This window comes from Sorex fumeus, unplaced genomic scaffold (assembly GCF_029834395.1).
Source record: "Sorex fumeus unplaced genomic scaffold, SorFum_2.1 ptg000067l, whole genome shotgun sequence".
NCBI classification, from domain to species: Eukaryota; Metazoa; Chordata; class Mammalia; order Eulipotyphla; family Soricidae; genus Sorex; species Sorex fumeus.
In genome coordinates, this window is record NW_026606124.1 from 4,676,261 (window position 1) to 4,700,732 (window position 24,472).

Here is a 24,472-nt window from a genome sequence, read left to right on the forward strand (position 1 = left end):
CTGAGCACTGCTTGAGAGCTCCCCCCCAAAATGGAAAGCATTTGCCTTGCGTGTGTGAGGCCCTGAGTTTTTGGTTTTTGTTTTGTTTTTGTTTTGATAATTCCAGGCACTGAAACAAAAGTGTGAGTGGCTTTGGGAAGGGGAAACTGTTGAGGCTGCTGTGCCCCTCAGGAAGCCTCAGGATTAAAACTACAAATGAACAGATCAACTGGGTCAAGAAGCTGTGATACAACACACACAATGGAAGGTTTACTCAGCCATGAGAAAAGATAAAGTCTTGGGGGCTGAGGCAATAGCACGGCGGGTAGGGCGTTTGCCTTGCACACAGCCAACCCGGGTTCAATTCCCAGCATCCCATATGGTCCCCCGAGCACCGCCAGGGGTAATTCCTGAGTGCATGAGCCAGGAGTCACCCCTGTGCATCGCTGGGTGTGGCCCAAAAAGAAAAAAAAAAAGATAAAGACTCCTCCCTCCAGTTCCCCAGTTAACCAGTAGCTTGGCAGTCACACCCACAAACTGCCCCCAGCAGCATGTAATCTCATCAGATCCAGAGACTAAACCAAAGCGCCAGGAAGAGAGCAACGCAGAATTCCCTGGAGTGCGCGGCCACAAATACCTCCTATCCTCTGGCCCACTTAGGTACCAAAAGTAGCTCACATTTGTTTGGTTTTAACATACTTGCTTTTATTCTCATATATGGGCTTAAATGGCTCCAGAATGAAATACAACAACATACAAAAATCTTCACACACTTCCCTCTTATTGCGGTGGGAAGGTGCTCGGTGGTGCATTGGTGTTTGAATATTGTCTGTAGTGAACTATTGTGAACTACTTTATGAAAAATAAAATATATAAAAATTGCAAAAAAAAAAAAAAGATAAAGTCAGCAGCTTGCTGCTACACCAAAGGACCCGGAGTGTCATGCTGAGTGAAGTTCGTCTGAGGAGAGAGACTGATACAGAATGATCTCTCATATGCAGAGCACAAGGAACCGTGGGAAATAATGAATACCAAAGACAATGGAAACAACATGAGAACTGGTTGTCAGGAGGAAGCAGGCCATCTGAGGGGGCTGGGGGCAGGACAGGGAGGGGGCAGTGGCTGTACTGGAGGGTAGCTCAAACGGGAGGAGGAGGTGGTGCTGAAAGGGGTTAGACGTTTTGCATAAAACCCTATCGGCAACAGCATAGTAAACCCACCATACAAAAACTTAAATTTTTTTTTTTTACTTTTGCTTTTTGGGTCACACCTGGCTATGTATAGGGGTTACTTCTGGCTCATGCACTCAGGAATTATTCCTCCTGGTGCTCGGGGGACCATATGGGATGTTGGGAATCGAACCTGGGTCTGCCGCATGCAAAGCAAACATCCTACCCGCTGTGTTATTGCTCCAGCCCCAAACTTATATATTTTTAAAAAGCGCCCCTCAGAGAGACAGACCAGTTGGGATAGGCAAAGGGGGGGAGCGGGAAGTTGGTGGAGGGAAGTGGGCACTGGTGAAGCATGGGTGTTTAACAGTGTATGTCTGAATCCCAGTCATGAATGACTAATTTCATGATGACTAACAAAAGAAAATCCTGGAACTGGAGCAATAGCGCAGTGGGTAGGGCGTTTGCCTTGCACGCGGCCGACCTGGGTTTTGATCTCCAGCATCCCATTTGGTCCCCCGAGCACCTCCAGGAGTAATTCCTGAGTGCGTGAGCCAGGAGTAACTGCTGTGCATCGCTGGGTGTGACCCAAAAAGCAAAAATAAATAAAAAACGAAAGAAAATCCTGAAAAATAAAGCTCCAAAGCAAACCTCAGAGTTCACCTACTTGGCCTGTGGCCTACAGGATCCGCCACCCCAAACCCAGCCTCCGAGAGCACTGGACACAGGCCCTTCCCCACTGAGGCTTCTGGGGGAGAGGATGCATGAGAGTCCAGGGGGTTCTGGGTGGTGGCGGGATGTGTGTGCAGACACACCCTAGAGCTTTGCTGCTAAGTGTTTTGTCCCTTTGGTGTTAACTCATTCTTCGTTTGAACATGACAACACATGAAATGGTTGTGGTGCTGTCACAGGGTGTCTGCTCTGAAGGAGTCTGCCTCCCTGAGGCCCTGGTCAACAGTCACCCTCCACAGCCAACTCCACACTCAAGTCACACCCATTTTCTGCCAAGTACCATAAAGGAAAGCCTCAGGGGTTCGCACCAGGAGGTAAGTTTAGCATTGGTGATGGGTCTCCCCTGGCCCATAGCTCCTCGCCGGCCCGCTCACCTGTTTCATGATAAAAGTCAGCAGTGGAGTCTGACGCCAGGGCAGGATGGAGCAGCATCCGTGTTCTCTGCGTTCCGTGAGAGTGCCTGAAGTCCTTGTAGCTGATTCACTGCTGGAAGGACATAGGAGCAATCCTGGGCATTCGCTTCCAATTCCCAGTTTGGCTGAATATCAACCCTTTTTGGAATGGGCAGGTTTGCAGTGGGATCTGGGTGCATTGTGAACCTTGGTCAGCATCCTTCATCCGAGCATCCTTGGTTCGCTTCCTCGCTCTCCCCTGGGACCTGAATGGAGATCTTCAGCCTTACCTTCTGGTGCTGTGTGTGGAAGAAACCATCTGTAGAAAGTGGGGATGGAGTCATTCAGGAGTCAGTCCTGGGGCTCTCCTCCAGGGACAAGAGCTACGACTCAAGCATCTGCACCCACTAAAGGAGCCCTTTTGCCACACACATGGGGTAGACAAGTTCATGCACAGCAAATGCCCACACTTCCTTCTAGATCCCAGCCAAGGCTGCTGCTGATTGGGAGGACATTGTACGGGAAAAACAGACACTAAGCTGCCTCAAGTCAATGGAAGCGATCATGAAAACATGACAGCAGCAAGTTTCTATGCTTTCTCGTTGCTCTTGCAAACGTTTCCTACAATGTTATCCTTATCACTGTATCACTGTCCTCCCGTTGTTCATCGATTTGCTCGAGCGGGCCCAGTAACGTCTCCATTGGAGACTTTGTTGTTACTGTGTCTGGCATATCGAATACTCTCGGTAGCTTGCCGGGCTCTCCGAGAGGGGCGGAGGAATCGAACTCGGGTCGGCCATGTTGGCCGCTTGTAAGGTGAACACCCTACCCGCTGTGCTATCACTCCAGCCCATTGATAAGGGCTGTTCAGAAAAAAATTCCTGCTGTCAATTTAGACTATACTAATTAAAATAATCTATTAGTATATAAACTTTATGAAGAAACCCTAACCTTTGGTTAGCTTTAAAAATAATCCCTATTGTTTACTTAACTCGAGGATTACAAAAATAATAACCTGCTATAATACTGGAATATAAATGCCCCCGTCCTGGCTGGCATTTTTTAAAGGGTTGCTGCTCTACCATATTCTTTCAGAAACCACATGCTCAATCTAATGAGGCCCATGCCAAACTGGCTTCAGGTTGGACCCAGGTCTGGAAAATGGTTTTGAAACCATCCTGTCTCCACCCTCCCAGTCAGTGGTATGTTGGAGGAGGACCCGGTACTATAAAGGCACTGTCTTCAGATTCTCTAAGTAGAAGGGGTGACAGCTGTGAGGGTGGGGAGAGGGAATGGCAGGTTCAGCCAATCTTAGGGGCAAAGGCCCTAGCAACTGACTTCCTTCAGAGATTTCCTTATAATTAAAAAAAAAATCTACATGGCCTTATCAAGACCATCAGTGGTGTTATAACTGATTTAGGGCCACCGGCCCACCAAGAGAGACACGTTTGACCTGGGTCTGATCAAGATCTCAAACTTCGGGCAAGTCAGACTGGGGCCTGCAGTCATCACACCCAACCCCAGCGTCCCTTCAAAGGCAGGCAGCGGGCTCCACCCAACAGCCCCACCCAGCACCGCGAGACTGCCGTGCTCTCTGTCGCCACCAGGGGGCATGGAAGAGTCCCAGTTGATTTCCCATCTCCAGTCCTCTGAGGGCAGGATCCGCCCTGCTCTGCTATGAATGGATGCAAAGGAGCGACGGAGGGGGCTTCAGTTTCCCCTGCCCTTCTAGGAATCGTGTTTTCAGGGAATCCTCGGTAGATTCTGTGGGGACGGGAAGGGCAGATGGCTTGGGATTCGAGGGGCTCAGTAGCACTCCTGAGCAAGGCATCAGCAAATGACAGGGAAAGGGTGAGGAAGGGCTGTAGGGTACAAGCACTGCCTGGCTTGTGTGAGGTTCTGGGTTTCCCGGCGCTGGAGTGGTAAATGAGTCCCCACCACACTTAGTGTATATTTATGTGAAAATGCTTGCCCAGTAATAACATTGTTGGCACTGTTCAAAATTTTTTAAATTTTTATCAGTATCACGGCTGAGCCTGGCAAGCTACCGTATTATTCGATACGCCAGAAACAGTAACAACAACGGGTCTCATTCCCCTGACCCTGAAAGAGCCTCCAATACGTTGGGAAAGAGTCAGAAGAGGCTGCTAAAATCTCAAGGCTGGAACGAATGAAGACGTTACTGGTGCCCGCTCGAGTAAATTGATGAACAATGGGATGACAGTGATACAGTGAACAATATCATTGGCAGATCAATACAGGTCATGCTATAATGTGTACCATATAATCTTCCTCCATTAAGAAAGTAAGTAGGAATTGGGTGGTTTTTTAAAAAAAATAATAATTTGGGGGACCAGAGATGTAGTACAGCAGGTGAAGCTTGTCTTGCACACAATCAGCGTGGGTTCAGTGGCCCACAAATCATCCTCTGAGCCCCTCCAGGAGTGATCCCTGAGCACAGAGCCAGGAGTCAGCCCTGAGCACCGCAGGGTGTGACCCCAAAACCAACAAATAATAATGACGATAATTTGTATTTTTTCATAAACTCTTGTCAAGTTTAAAATTAGCCTGTTATACTAACTGCTAACAAATAAATGTACAACATATAAATACATATTAATTTTAGTGAAATGTTGACTTGAGTTTTTCCCATTGCTATTCACTTTCTGTAAATCTTCAGGGTCCCCAGTTTGTTTTCTTGCAGGGCAGGGCCACTCAAGCAGTGTCCAGGGTCCAGGACCACTCCCAGGGGTAGTTGGCCTGCTGTGTGGGCCAGACAGCTCAGTGGTCAGGCCCAGTGACCCTGAGGGCTCTCAGGGCTGTACCTGGGATCAAACTGGAGCTGTAGCACAGTCCTTGAGTTAACTCCTGGACCCTCACAATAGTTTTTTTTAAATCCTTTTTGCATTTTATTTTTAATTAATTTTGCTTTTGGGGCCACACCCAGTGGTGCTCAGGGGTTACTCCTGGCTCTGTGTTCAGGAATTACTCCTGGCAGTGTCCCGGGAGACTATATGAGCTCCTGGGGATCGAACCCTGGTTGGTTACGTGCAAAGCAAGAACCTTACCTGCTGCAGTATCATTCCAGCCCCTTGTCTTTTTTTATATATAATATTATTTATTGAATCACCGTGAGAGCAGTTACAAAGCTTTCGGGTCTAAGTCTCGGTCATACAATGAAACACCCATACCTTCACCAGTGCCCATTTTCTACCACCAAAACCCCCAGTATACCCTCATCCCACACCCTCCCCCTACCTGTGGGGCAGATGATTTCCACATTACTCTCTCTCTACTTTGATCGCATTCAATATTTCAACACTAGACCCACCATTATTATTTGAGATTTTACCCCAACACTCAGATCTGCTGAAAAGTAGACAGTTTGTGTTTTATTACTGGTTATGAATAACATATGATGTCGTGTGGCTGCAGTAGGGCCATGTGATTTTGAAATTCCAAAATTTTAACACTTAAATCTGGAGGGATTTCTGCCAAAAGCCCCTGGGTTTCGAGATTTGCTCCTGAATCTCTGGGATCATGGCCATTGAGCAGCTTGATCAGGAGCCAGAGAGGGTGTTCGTGACCAGCCCCTTTCAAGTTTATTTATTTATTTATTTATTTATTTATTATTAGTGAAACACCATGAGGTACAGTTGTAGATTTACAATTTTTTGTGCTTGGGTTTCGATTATACAATGATCAGATACCCATCCCTCCACCAGTGCCCATTTTCCACCACCATGGATAATATCCCCTCACCCCCATCCCCCCATCCCCCCCGCCTCTGTGGCAGGGCAATCCCCTGTGTTCTCTCTCTCGTTTTGGGTGTTGTGGTCTGCAAAAGAGGCATTGAGTGGCAAACATGTTCAGTCCATAGTCTACTTTCGACATGCATCTCCCCTCCTGGGAGGATCCTCCAAACACCCTTTATTTGGTGCTCCCTTCTCTATCTGAGCTGCCCTTTCCCCTAGAATGCCCGGCTGGCCTCTAAGCTATGGAGTAATCCTCCTGGTGCTGATCTCAGCTATTCTTGGGTATTAATCTCATATTTTGTTACTTTATATTCCCCAGATGAATGCAATCTTTCTATGTCTGTCCCTCTCTTTCTGACTCATTTCGCTTAGCATGATACTTTCCATGTTGTACTACTTGTATATAAATTTCATGACTTCATCTTTTCTAACAGCTACATAGTACTCCATTGTGTAGATGTACCAAAGTTTCTTTAACCAGTCATCTGTTCTTGGGCATTCAGGTTTCTTCCAGTTTCTGGCTATTGTAAAGAGTGCTGCAATGAACAAACAAGTGCAGATGTCACTTCCACTATACATTTTTGCCTCTCTGGAATATATTCCCAGGAGTGGTATGCTGGGTCAAATGGGAGCTCAATTTCTAATTTTTTGAGCATCGTCCATACTGTTTTCCAGAACAGCCCCTTTTAAGTTTTAACTCACAAAGAAATTCTTTGTATTTTCTTGCACTTTCAAAAAAAAAAGCTGTTGGGGCTGGAGCAATAGCACAGCGAGTAGGGCGTTTGCCTTGCACGCGGCCAACCCAGGTTCGATTCCCAGCATCCCATATGGTCCCCTGAGCACCGCCAGGGGTAATTCCTGAGTACAGAGCCAGGAGGAACCCCTGTGCATTGCCAGGTGTGACCCAAAAAGAAAAAAAAAGCTGTTTATTCTGTTTAGAACAAAACTTTACAGGTGAACAAATTTAACACCAGGAATTTTTTTGTTTTTGTTTTTTTGTCATGACAGTGTACTGTATAACTTGTTCCCCTCACAAAATGATTGTGAGGGGCTGTAGTGATAGTACAGTGGATATGGCAGTTGCCTTGTACATAGCCAACCTAAGTTTGATTCCCAGCACACCATAAGGTCCCCAAGCAACACCAGGAATGATCCCTGAGTGCAGAATCAGTGGTAAGCCCTGAGCACCACTGGGTGTAGCCCATAAGCCTAAGGGGAAAAAAAATAACATAGTGAATTTTCAAGAAAATAAATATATGGGGTTGGAGCGAAGGCACAGCTGGTAGGGCATTTGCCTTGCATGTGGCAGACCCGGATTCAAGTCCCAGCATCCCATATGGTCCCCCGAGCACCGCCAGGAGTAATTCCTGAGTGCAGAGCCAGGAGTAACCCCTGTGCGTGGCCAGGTGTGACCCAAAAAGCAATATATATATATATATATGTATATATATATGTATATATATATATATACTCCAGAGTGATTCTGTTTATGCTCTTTCTTCAGTTTACCCCTGCAGATGGTTCAGTTACATAAATTTCACTTATAGAGTATCATTTATAGGGGTATAGTTGTATGTGGTACACTGTATTTATGGTCAGCATCTATTCTGAGTCTCTGCCCCCATGCCTGGCTTTCCTCGCCGGGGCCCCTTGGAGGGGAACGGGTTGAGTTTCCCTCCCCGCCCCGACCAGGGCTCCGGCAGCCAAAGACCTCCAGAACCAGCCACCACCATGCTGAGACCACTCTCCACACGCATGAAGGTACCGGCAGAGGAACAAAGGCATGCGGGTCCCGGGGCTGAGATCTCCAAGCCTGCTCGGATCGGGGCTGAGCATCTTATTATCTCATTCTTACTTTGGACAAATTGGCAGGCTACTGAATGTAACCTGCCCACATGGAAGAGTCTGGCAAACTCCCCGTGACGTACCCAGTATGCCAAATACCAGTAACAATGATGGGTCTCATTCTCCTAATCCTGAAAAAGCCTTGAATATGGCAGTTTTTTAAAAAATCTCAGGGCTAGAATGAAGGGGATGTTACTGGGGCCTGCTCAAGGCAATTGACGAACAGCAGGATGGTCGTGATCGTGATCGTGATCTCTTCTGATTGGCCAAATACACACATTATTTCAAGACTCATAGTAAAGCTATAATGATCAGAAATGCTTGGTATTGGTAAAGAAATAAATTACATGTAACACGGAGTAGAGAACCTCAAAACTTAAACATACACATAAATAAACTTTAAAACATGTTAGGTGTAGTTACAAATGAGCAGGAGTTCTTGGTCAATGTAACACAATTAGTCTGAGCCAGGATTTGTATTCAGAAAATACGGCTTCAAAATATAGGACTAGTTTCAAAACTTCAGTATAAATATTTTGTTTGTAAAGAATTGATGAAAAGAAAAATAAGGCCTCTGATTCTTGAGAACTGCAGTCTCGACTGTCCCATTATCTACTCTTTTATCTGCTCCCTTTTCTTCTTTTGCTCTTTTTTTAATCCATGCCTATCTAGAGTTGGTTTTACCCCATTAGTTTCTTTTCAGTTTGAGCTTCATCTGAGAAGGAAGCCTCAGTTTGTTCATATTAAGTATATTGGTAGTGAGAGCGCAGTGGGGAAGTTCCCTGCCTTGCACACAGCCTACCCGGATTCGATCCCTGGCATCCCCTGAGAACTACCAGGAGTAATTCCTGAGTGCAGAGCTAGGAATAAGCCCTGAGCATTGCTGAGTGTTACCCAAATCTTTCCCCTACCCCCAGCGCCCCCCCTCCCGCCAAGCACAAAAAAAAAATTATAGGCTCAGGCTGAGGGGTTATAGCTCAGCCGTAGAGACCTTAGGTTCAATCCCCAGAACAAGGAAGGAAGGATAGAAGGAAGGGAGGGAGGGAAGGAGGGAAGGGAGAGACACAGAAGAAAGAAGAGGGGCTGGAGAGATAGTATAGTTGGCAGAGCACTTGCCTTGCACACAGGTAACCTGGGTTCAGTTTCCAGTTCTCCATATGTACCCTGAGTCCTGAGTGATCCCTGAGCACAAGCACAGGAATAAGCTCTGAGCACTGTCAGGGATGGCCCAAAAACTGAAAGGAAAATAAAAGAGAGAAAGTATAAACTCAACCATTTCAGTATCTCCAGAAGTGACTGCAGTTTCCTTTCATTCACTTGCAAATCAAGTCTTTAGTTTCCTCAGCATTTTGGTGCTATTCTCAGATTGCATTTAACCATTTGATTCCTGTTGGCGACTTGGGGTTTTTCCTATTCTTAGGGGCATGATGCTCCTCATTGACTCCCCTTTGCTTTATCCAGCACAGATGTTGGAGTTGGTTTTTCAGGCATAAATGGTAACCCCCAGATGCTAGTATTCTATGGTATTAATGGCAACACCTTGTTTAAAAAACAAAACTTTAGGGGCTGGAGTGATAGTACAGTGTGTAGGGTGTTTGCCTTGCAAGCGGCTTATCAAGTTTTGATGCCTGGCATCCCAAATGGTTCCCAGAGCCCTGCAAGAATGAGCCCTGAGTGCAGAGCCAGGTATGAGTCATGACCATGGCCTGGCATGGCCCCAAAACAAAACAAAACAAAAAAAATTATACCTTAACATTGTTTTCCTGAAGTAACTGGCTTCCAAGTGTATATTGAGTAGACACATCTGTGCTTGAGAGCTGAAAAACTAACACTTGGAGAACTGGTGATGCCTCTGAACTGCTAAGGCAGGGACCTTGTTGGCTAACTCTCAAAGAAATGGGAAGGAAGGAATAAAAATGGTATCCAAGGATTGCAGTTCCTACAGCCAAGCTGCAGCCTAGGCATATGGGCAACAAAGTTATGGAACTTATGGACAGCCCACGATGACAGCTCTACCCAGGTGCAGACCGCAGCCACCTATGGACAGAACTCCTATGCGACTTCTCATGGACAGCCTTCCGCTGGTTATATTCCACCTGCCCCAGCCATACAGTCAGGGGTACAACACTGGTGCTGATGGTGCCACCACTGCTACAGTCACTACCACCCAGACCCCCTATGCAGCTCAGACTGCATATGGCACTCAGCGTGCTTGTCTAGCATATGGGCAGCAACTGGCAACCACTGCACCTGCAAGACCACAGGATGGTAACAAGTCCGCTGAGACTAGTTAACCTCAATTTAGCAAAGGAGGTTACAACCAGCCCAGCCTAGGATGTGGACGGAGTAACCACAGTTAACCCCAGGTAGCTGGAGCTAGCCCATGTGCCAGTGACAGCACCACCATCCTATCCACCTACCAGCGATTCCTCCGCACAGACAACTAGTTATAATCAGAGCAGTCATTCACAGGAAAACATGTTTGGGCAGTCACGCAGCTGTGGACAGCAGAGCAGCCATGACTGGAAGTCACCTACCAGTTACCCCCACCCAACTGGATGCTATGGCCAGGCTCCGAGTCAATATACCCAACAGAGCAGCAGCTGCGGGCTGTAGAATTCATTCCCACAGGACCACCCCACTGGCATGGGTATCCATGGGCAGAAATCTGGAGGATTTTCCGGACAAGGAGAGAACTGGAGCGTGAGTGGCCCTGATAAGGAGGGCAGGGAAGAGGGGGGTTTGATCATGGAGGCATGAGCAGAGGTGGGCGTGATGGAATGGTTAGTACTGGAGAGCAAGGTGGCTTCAATAAGTCTGCTGGACCCATAGAAGAAGGACTAGATCTAGGCCTTCCTGTATAGATCCAGATGAAGATTCTGACAATAGTACAATTTGCATGCAAGGATTAAATGATAATGAAGTCAGATGACCTGGCAGGCTTCTTTAAGCAGTGTGGAGTTATTAAAATGAACAAAGGAACTGGACTACCCATGATTCATATTACTTGGACAAGGAAATAGGAGAACCCAAAGGTGATGCCACAGCGTCCTTTGAAGACCCGTCAACTGCCAAGGCTACCGTGGAGTGGTCTGAGGGGGAAGATTCTCAAGGAAGCAAACTTAAAATTTCTCCTGCCCAAAAGAAGCCTCCAGTGAACAGCATGGGAGGTGGTTTGCCACCCGGTGAGGGCAGAGGAATGCCACACAGCTCTGTGGAGGTCCAGGGGAGCCAGGAGGTCTGGGTGGACCAATGGGTCTCATGGTAGGCTGAGGAGGACACAGGGGAGCCTTCCCCCAAGAGCACCTTGGGGTTCCTGAGGGAACCCATCAGAAGGAGGAAAGGTCCAACACAGAGCTGGAGACTGGCAGTAACCAGTCTGGGATGTAGGAACCAGAACTTTGCCTGGAGAACAGAAAGCAACCAGTGCGAAGCCCCAAAACTTTTCTTTTTCTCCCACCACCCTTTCCACCCCTTGTGGTGACTGGGGCAGAGGTGGCCCTCGAGGCACGTGGGGAAGAGTGGCCGCATGGACCACAGTGGTCTTAGAGGAATGTTCAGAGGTGGTCTTGGGGGAGACAGAGGCAGCTTCTGTGGTGGCTGGAACATGGACTAAGTTGACCTTGGTGGAGGCAGACAAGATGGTCCTGAGGGAACAGATGGAAGGAAGAAGAGGCGGACGTGGAGGACTGGAAAAGTGGAAAAAGGCAAGAACCATCAGAAATGCAGAGACAGACTAGTCCCGCTTGATGCATAGAACAGGAAGCGCTGCATGGACTTACTTTTTAAACCAGAATTTTTTTAAGTTTTAAATTCCATATTTATAATGTTGGTCACAACATTATGATTATTCCTCACTGTACTTTAGTATTTTTTCACCATTTGTGAAGAAACATTAAAACAAGTCAAATGGGGGCTGGAGCAATAGCACAGCGGGGAGGGCGTTTGCCTTGCAAGCGGCCGACCCGGATTCGATTCCCAGCATCCCATATGGTCCCCTGAGCACCACCAGGAGTGATTCCTGAGTGCATGAGCCAGGAGTAATCCCTGAGCATTGCCAGGTGTGACCCAAAAAGAAAAAAAAAAAAGTCAAATGGTAGTATGCTGGGGGTTTTTTGCCTTCTTTTATAAGATGGTTTTCTAAGACTAAATAAACAAAGGAAATCCTTTGTGAGCATGCTCAGTGTCACTGTGGAGGGCCTCTAACTGTAACAGTGTTCATGGTTGTGATGTTGTTTTCTTAAAATAAAATTCCAAATGTTCATAAACAAACAGACAATAAATATATAAATAATCAATCCAAAGAGACCATATGGGGTGCCGGGGATCAAACCCAGGCCAGCCACACGCAAGGGCCTCACGATGAGCAGTTCGTAAGATACTTAAAGACTCTCTGTTTTGTATACTTTGTGGAACTCAATCTAACATGTATTTGCTGCAGGTAAAATAAAGCCCAGTCTATCAAAGATAGGCAACTTGTAACTGAATCAATACATATCTATAGAACTTTATCTACCATAACAGTTGGCAAGCCAAACACGATTTCCAGCTTCCTTCTCCTTCCCCAAATCATAGAAATTATTGTTATTATTATTGTTTGGGGCGTAGGAGACCACTAATCCCGGGTGCTGGGGACTAAACCCAGTTTGACCACATGCAAAACAGTGCCCTAACCACTGTACTATCACTCCAGCCCTAGTAATTAATATTAAATATATTCTACAATTGGAGCAGATAATAGATTAGGATTAAAAATCGTGGGTAGGTTGGGATATAGATCATTAGTAGAACACTTACCTTGCATGTTTGAGGCCCATGAGTTCAATCATTGAAAAAGAGAGAGGAGAAAGGAAAAAAGGAAAGAAATAAAGAAAGAAATTTAAAAAAGAGAGAGAAAAGAAGTGATGGAGAAAGGGAGAGACAGGGAGAATGGGGGAAAGAAGCAAAGAGAGAGAGTGAGAGAGAGAAAGAGAGAGAAAGGATGGACTAACGAACAATTTCTCTAACATAGAAACAGGAGCTGTGGCGATAGTACTGTGAGCAAGACATTTGCCTTACATGTAAGTAACCTTAATTCCACCTCTGGTATGCATTTGGCCCCCCCATCCCCTCTGGGAATGATGCCTGAGCACAGAGGCAGGATCGATCCCTGAACACTGCAGAGTGTGGGTCAAAACAAAAGCAAAGTATACATAATTTCAGAAATAGAAAAAAATGATAAAATGAATAAAGTACAGTGCAAATATGTACTTAAGTTTTAGTATAGTTTAACATGGTTATAATAATGTTATATTTTATGGCCATGCATGACAGTTGTTTTTTAGGTGTTTTGGGGGGGTGAGGGTATGGGGTAACACACCGGTTAACATTAAATAAATAAAGTATTATAAAATATATAACATGTATTATTTATTTTCATTGTATCACTCCTTCCTCCCCATCAAGCAAATACTCAAATATGAAAGTGTTAAAAACTTTCATCAGCTCTGCTTTTGTGCTACCTTTAAGTCACAAAACCCCTCTTTCATCTTCCTTCCTTCCTTTCTTCCTTCCTTCCTTCCTTCCTTCCTTCCTCCCTCCCTCCGTCCTCCATCCCTCTTCCCTCCCTTCCTTTTTGGGCCACATCCAACTGTATTCAGGGGTTACTCCTGGCTCTGCTCAGGAGGAATCACTCGTGGAGAGCTCAAGGGACCATACAGATGTCTAGCATTTAACCCAGGTTGACACATGCAAGGTAAATGCCCCACCCTATGTACTCCGCTCCCTTCCTCCCCCTTTTTAAAAAAAATTTTATCATGATTATTTGTAAAACAAGAGAACATCCTATTTAATGAACCTGATGGACTTCTTTGAATTATTTAGCCACTCGGTCGGCTATATCCTTCTTTTCTCCTGTTCGGGACCCAGAAGAAATTGCGACGGCTGGCCTGAATCGTCCCAGTCGCTGGGTCCTCGGACCGCAGCTTCCTTTTGCGGGACAGGAGGCTCACAAAACTGGGGCAAAGCCGGAGCAAAAAGCAGCTTAACTTTCGGCCGTGTTTGGAGTTGTTGTTCTGTTTTCGTTGAAAGGAAAGGTGGGAGAGGGACGGGCTGCGGTTCTGGGGGGTGCGCCTGAAGGTGGCGAGTAAGGCGGCGGCTGGGGACACCCACGGGAGGTGAGCCGGGGCGCGGCGGGGGCGGGGACCGGAGGAATCCCCCGTCCAGCTGGCAGACGGGGCTCGGGGCACTACGAGCGCGTGTGCCTGTGGGAGCGGGGAGGGGGCTGCTTCCGACGCCCGCAGACAGCAGCACGCATGACGAAGCTCCTTCCCCTCCCGCGCACACGCGCGATGCACGGCCACGCCCGCACATCTCCACGCCCGCACATCTCCACGCGCGCGCACACACACGCACACGCGCGCACACGCACAGACACACACACACACGCGCGCGCGCACACACACACACACGCGCACGCGCGCGCGCGCACGCGCCGGGCCCGGACAGCCCCGGGTCCGGTTGCCATGGCGAGCCGGAGCGCGTGAGCCCCGCCGCCCCGCCCGCCCCCGGCCGAGCCCGGCCAGCTCCGGCGCTGATTGGCCGCCGCGCCCTCATTATGCAAATCGCGTGCGTAGACCCGGCGGCCGGCTGCCTGACGTCACCGGGCACGGGGGCTGGGGCGCAGGGTTCGGCGCCAGCCGCGCTCCAGCGCGAGTCCACGGAGCGCGGCGCGCGGGGGCACCTCCCGCCGGACCCCGGAGTCCCGCCGGCCCCGCCCGGCCGGCCCCGCCCCCGGCCCCGCCCCTCCCGCCGCCCACCTCCCCCGCCCCTGCGCTCGGACCCCGCCCCCTGTGCCGCCCGCCCCCTCCCCTGGCCCCCGCCTCCGGTCCAGGGAGGGGACGGCGGGACCGGCGGGACCGGCGGGACCGGCGCGAGGGCTGGCCTGGCGGGGACATGGCCGCGGCGCCCGGAGGGTCTGCGCCGCCCGCCGGCCCCGGCCCGCGCCTGGGTTTCAGCACCGCGGACAGCGGCGTCGGCATGGGCGGGCTCAACCCGGGTCCCGCCGTGCCCATGAAGGACCACGACGCCATCAAGCTCTTCGTGGGGCAGATCCCGCGGGGCTTGGACGAGCAGGACCTCAAGCCGCTGTTCGAGGAGTTCGGCCGCATCTACGAGCTGACGGTGCTGAAGGACCGGCTCACCGGCCTCCACAAAGGTGCGCGGGGTCAGCCCAGCCCAGTCCAGCCCAGCCCCAATCCGGTTTAGGAGTGCGGCCCAGCCCCAGCCCCAGCCCCACCTAGAGCCAGCCCAGCTCCAGTCCCGCGCCTGCCCCACCTCTGCCCCGTCCCCTCCCCGGCGCACAGAGCCTCCAGCCCGGAATTCTCTCTCTGACATCTTGTCATCATCATCCTGGTTCCTGACCGTTCTCCACTCTCACTCCCAGCCCCCAGCCTCTCACCCCTCACGTCGCCCCATCCCTGTGAACCTTTCTCCACCCCTCCCACCATACACCCACAACCCAGGAACTGGGAAACTTATTCCACCTTCTGATACCCTCAGTCTCCCAAGCCTGGGACCCCGTCCTTCCCAAGCCTCCCCTTCAGTGCCTCCCCACTCTGGCCTCCTCACAGACAGTCCCTGACTCAGGCCTCCAGGCCCGCTAGGTCTCCAGAGCCTCCTTTGACTCTGGACCTCTAACTCACACCCCAACAGACCCCAACTCTTCCTTTTTCAGAACCCAGGCCTGCCTGGCTAAATCAAAAATTCCAACTCCTCTCCCGGGAGCTCTTAGTCCCAAATTCCACCTTCAAGTTTAGAATTCCCAGCACCTTCTGCCTCTTCTTCTTCTTCTTTCTTCCTTTTTTGTTTTTGTTTTTGGGCCACACCCTGCAGTGCTCAGGGCTTTCTCCTGGCTCTGTGCTCAGGGATCGCTCCTGGTGGGCTCAGGGGACCATATGTTGCCGGCGATCAAACCTGGGTCAGCCGTGTGCAAAGCAAGCACCCTACTGTACTATCACTCCAGCCCTGCCTTCTGCCTCTTTTGAGTCCTCCAGGACCCTACGCTCAGCTGTGATACTCCCTCAGCCTTGAACTCCTCTTCTCTAGTCTCCCCCCTCAATGAAACCCACAGCCCTTTCGTTCTCTGAAATCTCTCCTTTCCTAGGCTTCCCCTTCCCTCCTCCCTGATCTTGCTCCTTATGGCCTCCTGCTTCTCCTCTGACAACTGGGTTCTGGACCAGAACCTCAGGATGGTCAGGGTGAAGGAGCACAAAGGGGTCTTCTCTCCATCATTGCTTGAGACTGAGGCCCACAGTCCTGCCCAGCCACACCCCTTTCTTTCTGTAGCGAGAGGGAGGAGGCTTGTTTACATGTAGAAAAGTCTATCCAGGCTGGGCTGGAGTAAGACAGACAGTCACATGTCATGCATGGGCGGGGAAGGGAATGATTTGAGGAGAAACACCTTCATCCCTCCCCACCTGCACCTTGCTGCAGTTTCAGGATTAACGGAGGGCAGGGTTACCAACTGTTTCTTCACCAGGACCCCAGGAGAAAACTCAAGAGCCCTGAATAAAGGATTTTAGGTACTTTCTTAAGGACTGGATGATGGAACAGGCTCCACATCTTTCCAACCAGGAAAACTTGGAGCATCTAGGCACATTAACACAGGGCCCACTGGAAAGTGTCCCTAGAAGAGCTGTGAATAGCTGGACAGGGCTGCGTCTTCTGCCCTTGCGGTGGGGTTTTGATAAAGGGGACTTGACAGGATAAGACCACACTATTCATATTCCTTCTAACGCAGTCAGATGCCTGAGTGACTAACTGGCTGTCCACCCATTAATAGCAACTTATTTTCTAGACATTTATTTCTATCTGTAAGAATTGCTCCTCTTTCTGGCTCATCTGTACAATAGAGAAAGTGTATCAAATACTTTTAATTCACACTTTTCTTACTGAAACACTATCACAGTCTCTGATATGTTCTCTCAGTCTTTCTCTTTCCACTTAGCTCTAATTTTTCATTCACCTGCCCCTTGAACCACATTTCTCTGTTTTTACACTCCTCCATTTTCTCACTTCTTATTCCAGATACTTCTCCACAGGTTCCTTTAGTCAGTGACTGGACCCTTGAAGACTCAGACAGGGCCTCAGCCCTGCTTGATTCTGACGTCAGCTGATATGACTTGGTGGCAGAAAAGGATGCAGAGATGCACAGCAGAATCAAGTGTTTCCTGATTATCCCACAGCTCTCCAAATCAGGGATGCCTCCCAAGATGATTGGTGGGGACAGGGCCTCCAAGTCAGTATCTCCTCCCCTCCCACCCCATGACAAGGGTATCCAAAAGCCAGAGTGACCCATTTTATTTTGATTGCTAGGCATTGAGGGAGGTCATCGTGATTCTTTAAAAAATATCAGCCTTTGGGACTGGGGCAATAGCACAGTGGGTAGGGTGTTTGCTTTGCACGCGGCTGACCAGGGTTCAATTCCCAGCATCCCATATGGTACCCCGAGCACCACCAGGAGTAATTCCTGAGTGCATGAGCAAGGAGTAACCCCTGTGCAACGCCAGGTGTGACCCAAAATATATATATATCATCCTTCTAATCAGGAGGTTCCAAGCCCTACCCTGCCACCAATACCTCACTGAACTGCAGTTTTTCTATTGCCATGGATCAGATTTTGTCCCAGGAATTCCCTAAGGAGTAGAAGATCCCAAACCACCTTAAGGGATGGCCCCAGAGAAGACAATGCAGAATGCTTTCTCATCTGCCTTTCCAGTTGCTGAGCTCTAAATGGAAAACTGCATCAGCTCCTAATGGCTTCCATGTCTACGTTCTTCCTCCATTCTTTCTCCTTACTACACTCAGAAAGCCCTCTTAGAAAACACAGATCTGATTGCCTCGCAGACTTGTAACTCTGTAGTGTCTCTCTTCTGAGGGGTAAAATTGAAAACCTAGACAGACTTGCCAAGTTGAAGATGAGCCAATTTCAGCACATATTACACTACTTACTCTAGCAACATTCACCAGTTTCCAATGATATTAGCTTTATCCATCTACCTCCTTAACATAGAGTTCTCGCCTCAGTCTTTATACTGTGTTCACTATTCCCTCTGCCTCAAATAATCACCAGTCTTCTTACCACCTGGATAACCTGTTGTTTTTCCTTGAAGACACTTTGACTTCTTTAAGATATTACTTAACTTCTTCACCCTCAGTTATTTGCCTCTCATTATCCCTGTGAGGATAAGGGATGTATCTGTCTTATTACCGTTCTATCCCCAAGCCCACTATCATGCTCCCCTCGTAATAAGTTGATGTTCAATAAATATTTCCTGAATGAGTGAGTGTTCAATGACTGTTGGAAATGAAAAAAAAATCAATGCTTCTTAGCAGGCTACAGGTTCTGGGACTGAACAAAGACAAGTAGGACTGAGCCTTTGACTCAGCCCAGACTCCTCATCCCTGCATCTACTATTTCTCCTTTGGATAAATCAGATTTGGGGTACAGCAACCCCTGAAGAGGCTCTATCTTAAAGTCCTGGGGTAGCTAATTGATCAAACTTCTTGAACAGGTTTGGAATTCCCTGGAAATTCCTACTCCTGAAAAGTCCTTAAATCAGTCCCAGCCTCTAATGAAGCTGTTCCTCCATTTCAAACTTGACAGAGAGGAGCAGGTGTTAGGAGTCACGGAATCCTGGGATTGGCTCCCAGTCCCCCTCCTTCCCCTTTGTCTCCTCCCTCCTGAGCCAGAAAGGAATTGAATTGAATTCTGGGATACTCTGTATGAATCCCAAAAACAAGGGGGAGACTGGAGTTAAAGCTGAAGGCAAAGCTGCTTAGGGAGGCTTAACCCCAGCAGGGCTTATGGCTGGAGTGGGGCGGGGAGAAGTGGGATCATATGAGCATGTGACTGGGTTGGGAACACATGTCCCCTAGCCAAGAGTCCAGCAGCAAATGAGGCAATCCGGGTTTGAGACACATAAAGTTCCTCCCTTTGGTGAAGATGGGAGGCAGAGAAGACATCTCAGAAGCAGTACCCTTGTTTAAGTCTGTCTGCTTAATGGAGTTAATTCCAGAATATATGGGGGTCTCAGAAACCCCCCTGAGCCAGCCTCTTCCTCCCCAGGCTGTGCCTTCCTCACCTACTGCGCCCGGGACTCTGCTCTCAAGGCCCAGAGTGCACTGCACGAGCAGAAGACCCTACCAGGGGTAAGTCCACCAGGGTTGGGGGGTGGGACTCACCTCAGACTGGGAACACACCCTCTGTGCATGCTAAAGCAACATGTAGGACCTGGATTGAGACCTGGAACTAGAAGCAGAGTCTTTTTTTTTTTTCCTAGAGGGGGCTTACCTGTGCCCTGAACAGAGACAGGTGCTTTGGTTTATTCAATTTATTTTGCTCAAAGGAATGGACTTGAGCTTTGGGCTCAATGTTCTAAATGTTCTGCTCCTTCTTCAGGAGAAGTGTCTAGGACATCTAAGCTAGAGCTGAAATCCTGACTGCGGGTATCATTTGTCTCTGGTATTAGCATGGATGCAGATCCCAGAGTAGAGGTGCTAGTGAGTTACCAATCCCATTTTCTCCAGCCTTAGGGTCTTTGATAGCACGTCCCACTTGTCCCCTTTCTGTCATGTGTTATTGGCCCACCAAGACGGCATTCCTTGACAGTGCACACACTGATGAAAGTTAGCAGAGCATTGACTCTATAGACAGCCAGCTGTTGGGTGTCAGTGGCACCTGATATATGTTCTTGGCCAAGGGCTAATGTCAGAAGGCCAGGCAGGGGCACACTCATCATAGGGCAAGAGGAAAATGACGATTGTTAGGAACCAGCATGGTTGTATTAAGAGCAGTTTGCTACATAGCCTCTGTTCTCTTGTCCACAAAGCAAAGGCACTAACCGGATGCCTTGGACACACCTATCTAGCACTCCATCCAACTCTTGGACTTCTCAGATTTGGGAGGTTTCATGAGCCTACCAGTGAGAGACCAGCATAGGATGGGGCATCAACAGGTCACGGGATGACAGTTTGAGGGAATGGGGTATTCATTTGGAGAAGTTGTGGTTTAGTGAGATTTTGTTAAAGAATCATCGTAATGTATTTGAGAATAGTAGTTTTCCACTCTGACAGACCCGCATTTGAATCCCAGAACTGTCATTTACCAGTTCTATGAAATATTACTCAGACTCTTAAGTTTTAATTTTCTCATCTATAAAATGTAGGGTTGTTTGTTATTTGTTTGTTTGTTTTTGGGCAATACACAGCAGTGCTCAGGACTTACTCCTTGCTCTGTGCTTAGAGATCACTCCTAGCCATGCTCAGAGGGCCATATGGGGTGCCAGGAATCTAACCTGGATTGGATTTGTGCAAGGTAAACACCCTGCCCACTATATTATCTTCCAGCTCCTATGTGATGTACCAGTACTTAGCTCACTGCGTTATTGTGAGGATTAATTGAGGTTTAGCAAGTGCTTGACAGAGAATTTGATCTTGATAAATATTACTGCTGGTGACTTTCCGATTACAAAGGGGAATATCATTTCCTATGGGTAACATGAAAGGGCAGAGTTATGATTTGGGTATAAAGAATAGATACACTACTTTCAGCAGAGTATAAAGAAGTAATTTCTGTAATCTGAAACAGCCCAGCACATGGAACAAGCATTGCTAAAACTAATCAAGCTGTTAGTGAATACAGGTCCTAGAACCCATTCTAGTCAATGAATCTCACTTGTAAAGACTTAGCTCCAATCAACACCATCAGCAATATTCCAGTTTTGGAGTTGCACAGACCTGAGTGTGGACCCAGGTCCTTTGACACACTAACTCCGTCACCTTGGCCCATCTCACCTCTTTAAATCTAAGCTTCCTCATCTGTAAAATTGAACTCATTGAGTTATTATAATGATTAAATAATCCATCATGTCTAGCTACTGGCAGATAGTAAGTACTCAGTATATATTTGTGGTGGTGATGGTGGTAGTAAGAGCAACAGACTATTAGTAAGAGCAGTAGTAGGAGTCATTATTCATCCAACCATACGAGTAAATGGCTTCTGCTGCTAGAATTGAGATTCAGTGAGACAAGCTGTAACATTGCATGTGGGAAACAGCATGGTAAAGGTACAGAGCCAGAAGGAACAGGATGGGTGTGAAAAAGAATTAGGATTGTGTGTGTGTGTGTGTGTTGGGGTGGGTGTGATAGTGACTGTGAGCCATGCCAGAGTAAAAGAAAAAGAATTCACAAAGAATTGTGGAATAGGAAAACTAATGTCAGGTTTAAGGGATTGGACTTTATCCTGAAAGCAAATGGAAGAATGGGAAAAAAAAGGAAGATGAGCTTTGGGAAGGCAAAACCCCATTCAACCAGCCACAAAACTCTGCAAGATCATGGCTGTCTCAGGGACTCAAGAGATGGAAGAATCTGAAAGAAGGGTTGCAGAGTGAATTTTTGGAGGAAGAGGATCCCTGGGGAGAAAATAAAAATAAAAACATTTATTGATACAAGACAGTGTTCCTAGGGCTGCATGTTCACAGACATTTGCTCTCCTGTGAAGATATTGCTATCAGCATTTGTGTTTTACAGGTGAGGAAACTGTCATAGAGGCCAAGTGACTTGCCTAAGGTCACCCGGATGGTCTCACTGAACTGCCACCTGAGCCAATCTGGTGGCAGATGGGAGCTGAAGGTTATAACGGAGGTGTTGACCTGGGTGCATCTTCTTCTTCCCACCCCAGCTTCCACGCCCCGTGCCTTTATCCATAGTCCTCTAACAGCCTGGTCTCTAGAACTGCCAGCATTGGCCTTATTCACCCTTCCCAGCTTAACAAAGTGAAAATTAATATTTAATTATTCTCTTAAATGAAAATCGATGGCTCTGTTGGCCAGCCCCAGCAGTGTCCGTGCCATCAATCTTTCCTCTGGGTCTGCCAGGGGCAGCAGCAGTTTTAGTCACCTGGCCTCAGGCCCACCAGCACGCAGGGAGGCGGTGCCCTACTCTAAAGGCGCTGGGTCCTGCCCACAGCCGCCACCTGCTGGGGAAGCAGAGCTAAGGCCCCGTCTGGGACAAGGCAGGCCTGGCACTGTAGGATCAGGAAAGTTTGATAACCACCAAACAGAAAGTCTAGATGCCTGGGAGAAATGTCATAACGTTTGCTAGACTGAGGCCTCTCCCTTCATGCCCACACACCTGCCCCCCGCTCATTTCTGCCACCTCTCAGAGTTTGGCTTCTTATTCGGAGCTTCTTCCAAACCTCAGTGAGCTGTACCATCTTTGCAGCCTCTTCCCCCATGAAACTGGAACTAGTTCCATCATCTTCATGTTAGTTGCATAAATCTACATGAACAAGAGGGCAAAGCCCAACTCTGACCCCACTTGCTGTTACTTAGAAGGTGCCTCCTTGTCCCTCACCCTGATCATGCCCTCCATTCCCCCAGGCACTTACCCCTTCCAATGCTGTGAAGGAGACTGAACATACTTGCTTCTGCATATTGTCCCCCTTCACAAAACGGCCTCAGTAGAAAAGGCAAAGGGAGTTAAAGTCTGGCACTGACCCCTTGACCAAGTCGTTCTCACATTATTAACCCTGAAGAGGAGTCACACTTTTGTAATTATTCCCAGGACTGGGGTGGCCCCTTTGCAACTCATACAGAGGCTCTGTATATATTAGCAACTATCCAGGGAATGAGACAGAGCCTTGTCCTCAAGAAGATGCCGAACCTTAGACGCTTCATTGCATCCCAGTGTGGCTTGCAGCTGGGCTCACACAAGCAGCATCAAAAGTGGGGATGGAGGAGAAGCGACCAAAGCTAAATCATGACCACGTTTGCTAGTCTAGAAACCTAAGAGACAAAGGCCACTTTGAAATTCTGGAGGCAGTGTGAGAGCTTGGAGAGAAGGTGTCTAGCAGAAGGGCTAAGGAAGACTCCCATGTGAATATGGAGTATTCTGCAGACCAGGATAGGGACCCACAAGTTTTGACTGCCACCTTAGAATCTTACTGGAAGGCTCACAGTGGAGAACCATGTGTGGATCTGAAGAGTGAGGGTGAGTGAGGGAGCTATTTTAAAAGATTCCAGCATCACATATGGCCCCCGAATCCCATCAGAAGTGATCCCTGAGCACAGAGCCAGGAGTAAGAACAGAGAATATCGGAGTGTGACCGTAAAATAATAAAATAATATATATATAAAACATTGCTCTGGCTACAATGTGGGAGGGAGAGGTAACACAGGAAGTAGGATGTCCCTTTAAGACACTGTTGCTTGTATGCAGGCAAACGATGATGGTGCTGACGTGGAGCTGGGGATAGAGCAGGAATGGAGAGGGGAGGAGGGCCCAAGAGCTAGTTCAGATATTTATAGAGATTCTAGAATCAGTGGACCTTGGTAGGGAATTGACTTAGAGGAGGTGATGAGCAAAGCACTGAAAATGATACAAACCCAACCTTTGTCCTTATCCTGTCTTCAAGTAGCCGCGACTCCCCTCTCAGAACCAACAGTTGGTGCATTTTTGGGATGGTTCTGATAAAGCCTCTCATATGGAGGGGAAGGAGCTGAGGGCTCGTGTGCTGAGTGGAGGCAGTGGTCGCCCCTGGAATGGAGATGTTTGAGGCCACAGGCAGGAATTTCATCAAGTTAAGCTGAGTGAGGGTCTTCCCTCACCTTCTGTTCATGGGGCAGTTCTTAGGCCTGTGCATCTGGGCTGCCTCTGACCAACCACTGGACTAGGTCCTATCTGCTTCCTTGCCTTCCCCTGCAGAGCTGGGTCCTGAAGCAGACACCAGCCTGGAGTCTACCTGGGAGACTCTCAGAGCAGGTGCTCAGCTGAGGCCAGGTCTTGTGGGAAGTTCTTGGTTAAGGAGGTAAAACCCTCTTTTCCTCAGCAAAGAGCCATGACTTCTCACCCTTGCTCACAGCCCTCTCCTCCCGAGTCAGGAGTGAGGCAGAGTAGTTGTCTATCAGGTTCCCAGATGCTCTTTCTCTCTCCCCCTTCCCCCCCCACCACACAGAGCAAAGCTAAATCCTGGGTGTCCACATTTCCCAGAGAGGCCTGCAATCCTGGGCCCCGGGGCACACCAGTCTTCTCAATTTTGTTCTCATCGTCTTTAGTATTTCCCCTCCCAACTCCCTGTAACCCTTCAAACTCCCAAACTGCCAGCTTCCTTGATACCTAAGACAAGAATCTGAGAGCCATCGTCCCCCTGACCCACCCCCAGGCTCCCAAGCCAAGAAAACATTAGATCCTTCATTTTTCTAAGTCTCTCTTGAATCTTTCCATTCCTTCTGCCCAGGCCCAGGATACCTCCTGGCCCCCCACACACCTTACCTGTGTCACGGATGTTCCTGTTTCTTCCCTTTCTAATTCTTTCTCAGCTCAAGGATGGTTAATAAGATCCTTCATAAGATAAATTGTACTAGATCATTTCTTTGCTTCTAATCTTTCCCTGGATCCCTATTGCCTTCAAAATACAGCAGAGTCAAAATTCCTTGTTGTGGTTTGCACAACCTGCCCAGTCTGACCCCTGCCGATTTTACCATTTCACATCTTTAAATAAAAACAAAACAAAACAACACTTATTATATCTGAGCAACCTACTGAGCCACTGTCGTTTTTA

The 24,472-nt window shown here is 48.3% G+C and overlaps 1 protein-coding gene and 1 pseudogene across 3 annotated transcripts in view; both read left to right on the plus strand.

The window, feature by feature from the left end:
• The first annotated feature begins 8,102 nt into the window (after window positions 1-8,102).
• LOC130036833 (RNA-binding protein EWS-like) lies at window positions 8,103-11,629 on the plus strand (annotated as a pseudogene).
• A 2,906-nt stretch (window positions 11,630-14,535) lies between these two features.
• CELF6 (CUGBP Elav-like family member 6) overlaps window positions 14,536-24,472 on the plus strand; it is a 31,634-nt gene continuing 21,697 nt past the window's right edge. The window contains exons 1-2 of one of the 3 annotated variants that reach the window (XM_056128709.1): window positions 14,536-15,067; window positions 18,980-19,062. In XM_056128709.1, coding sequence (XP_055984684.1) covers window positions 14,806-15,067; window positions 18,980-19,062 — 345 coding nt within the window. In that variant the 5' untranslated portion in view covers window positions 14,536-14,805. The remainder of the gene's footprint in view (window positions 15,068-18,979; window positions 19,063-24,472) is intronic. The other 2 variants (XM_056128708.1, XM_056128710.1) reach the window with 2 other exon arrangements.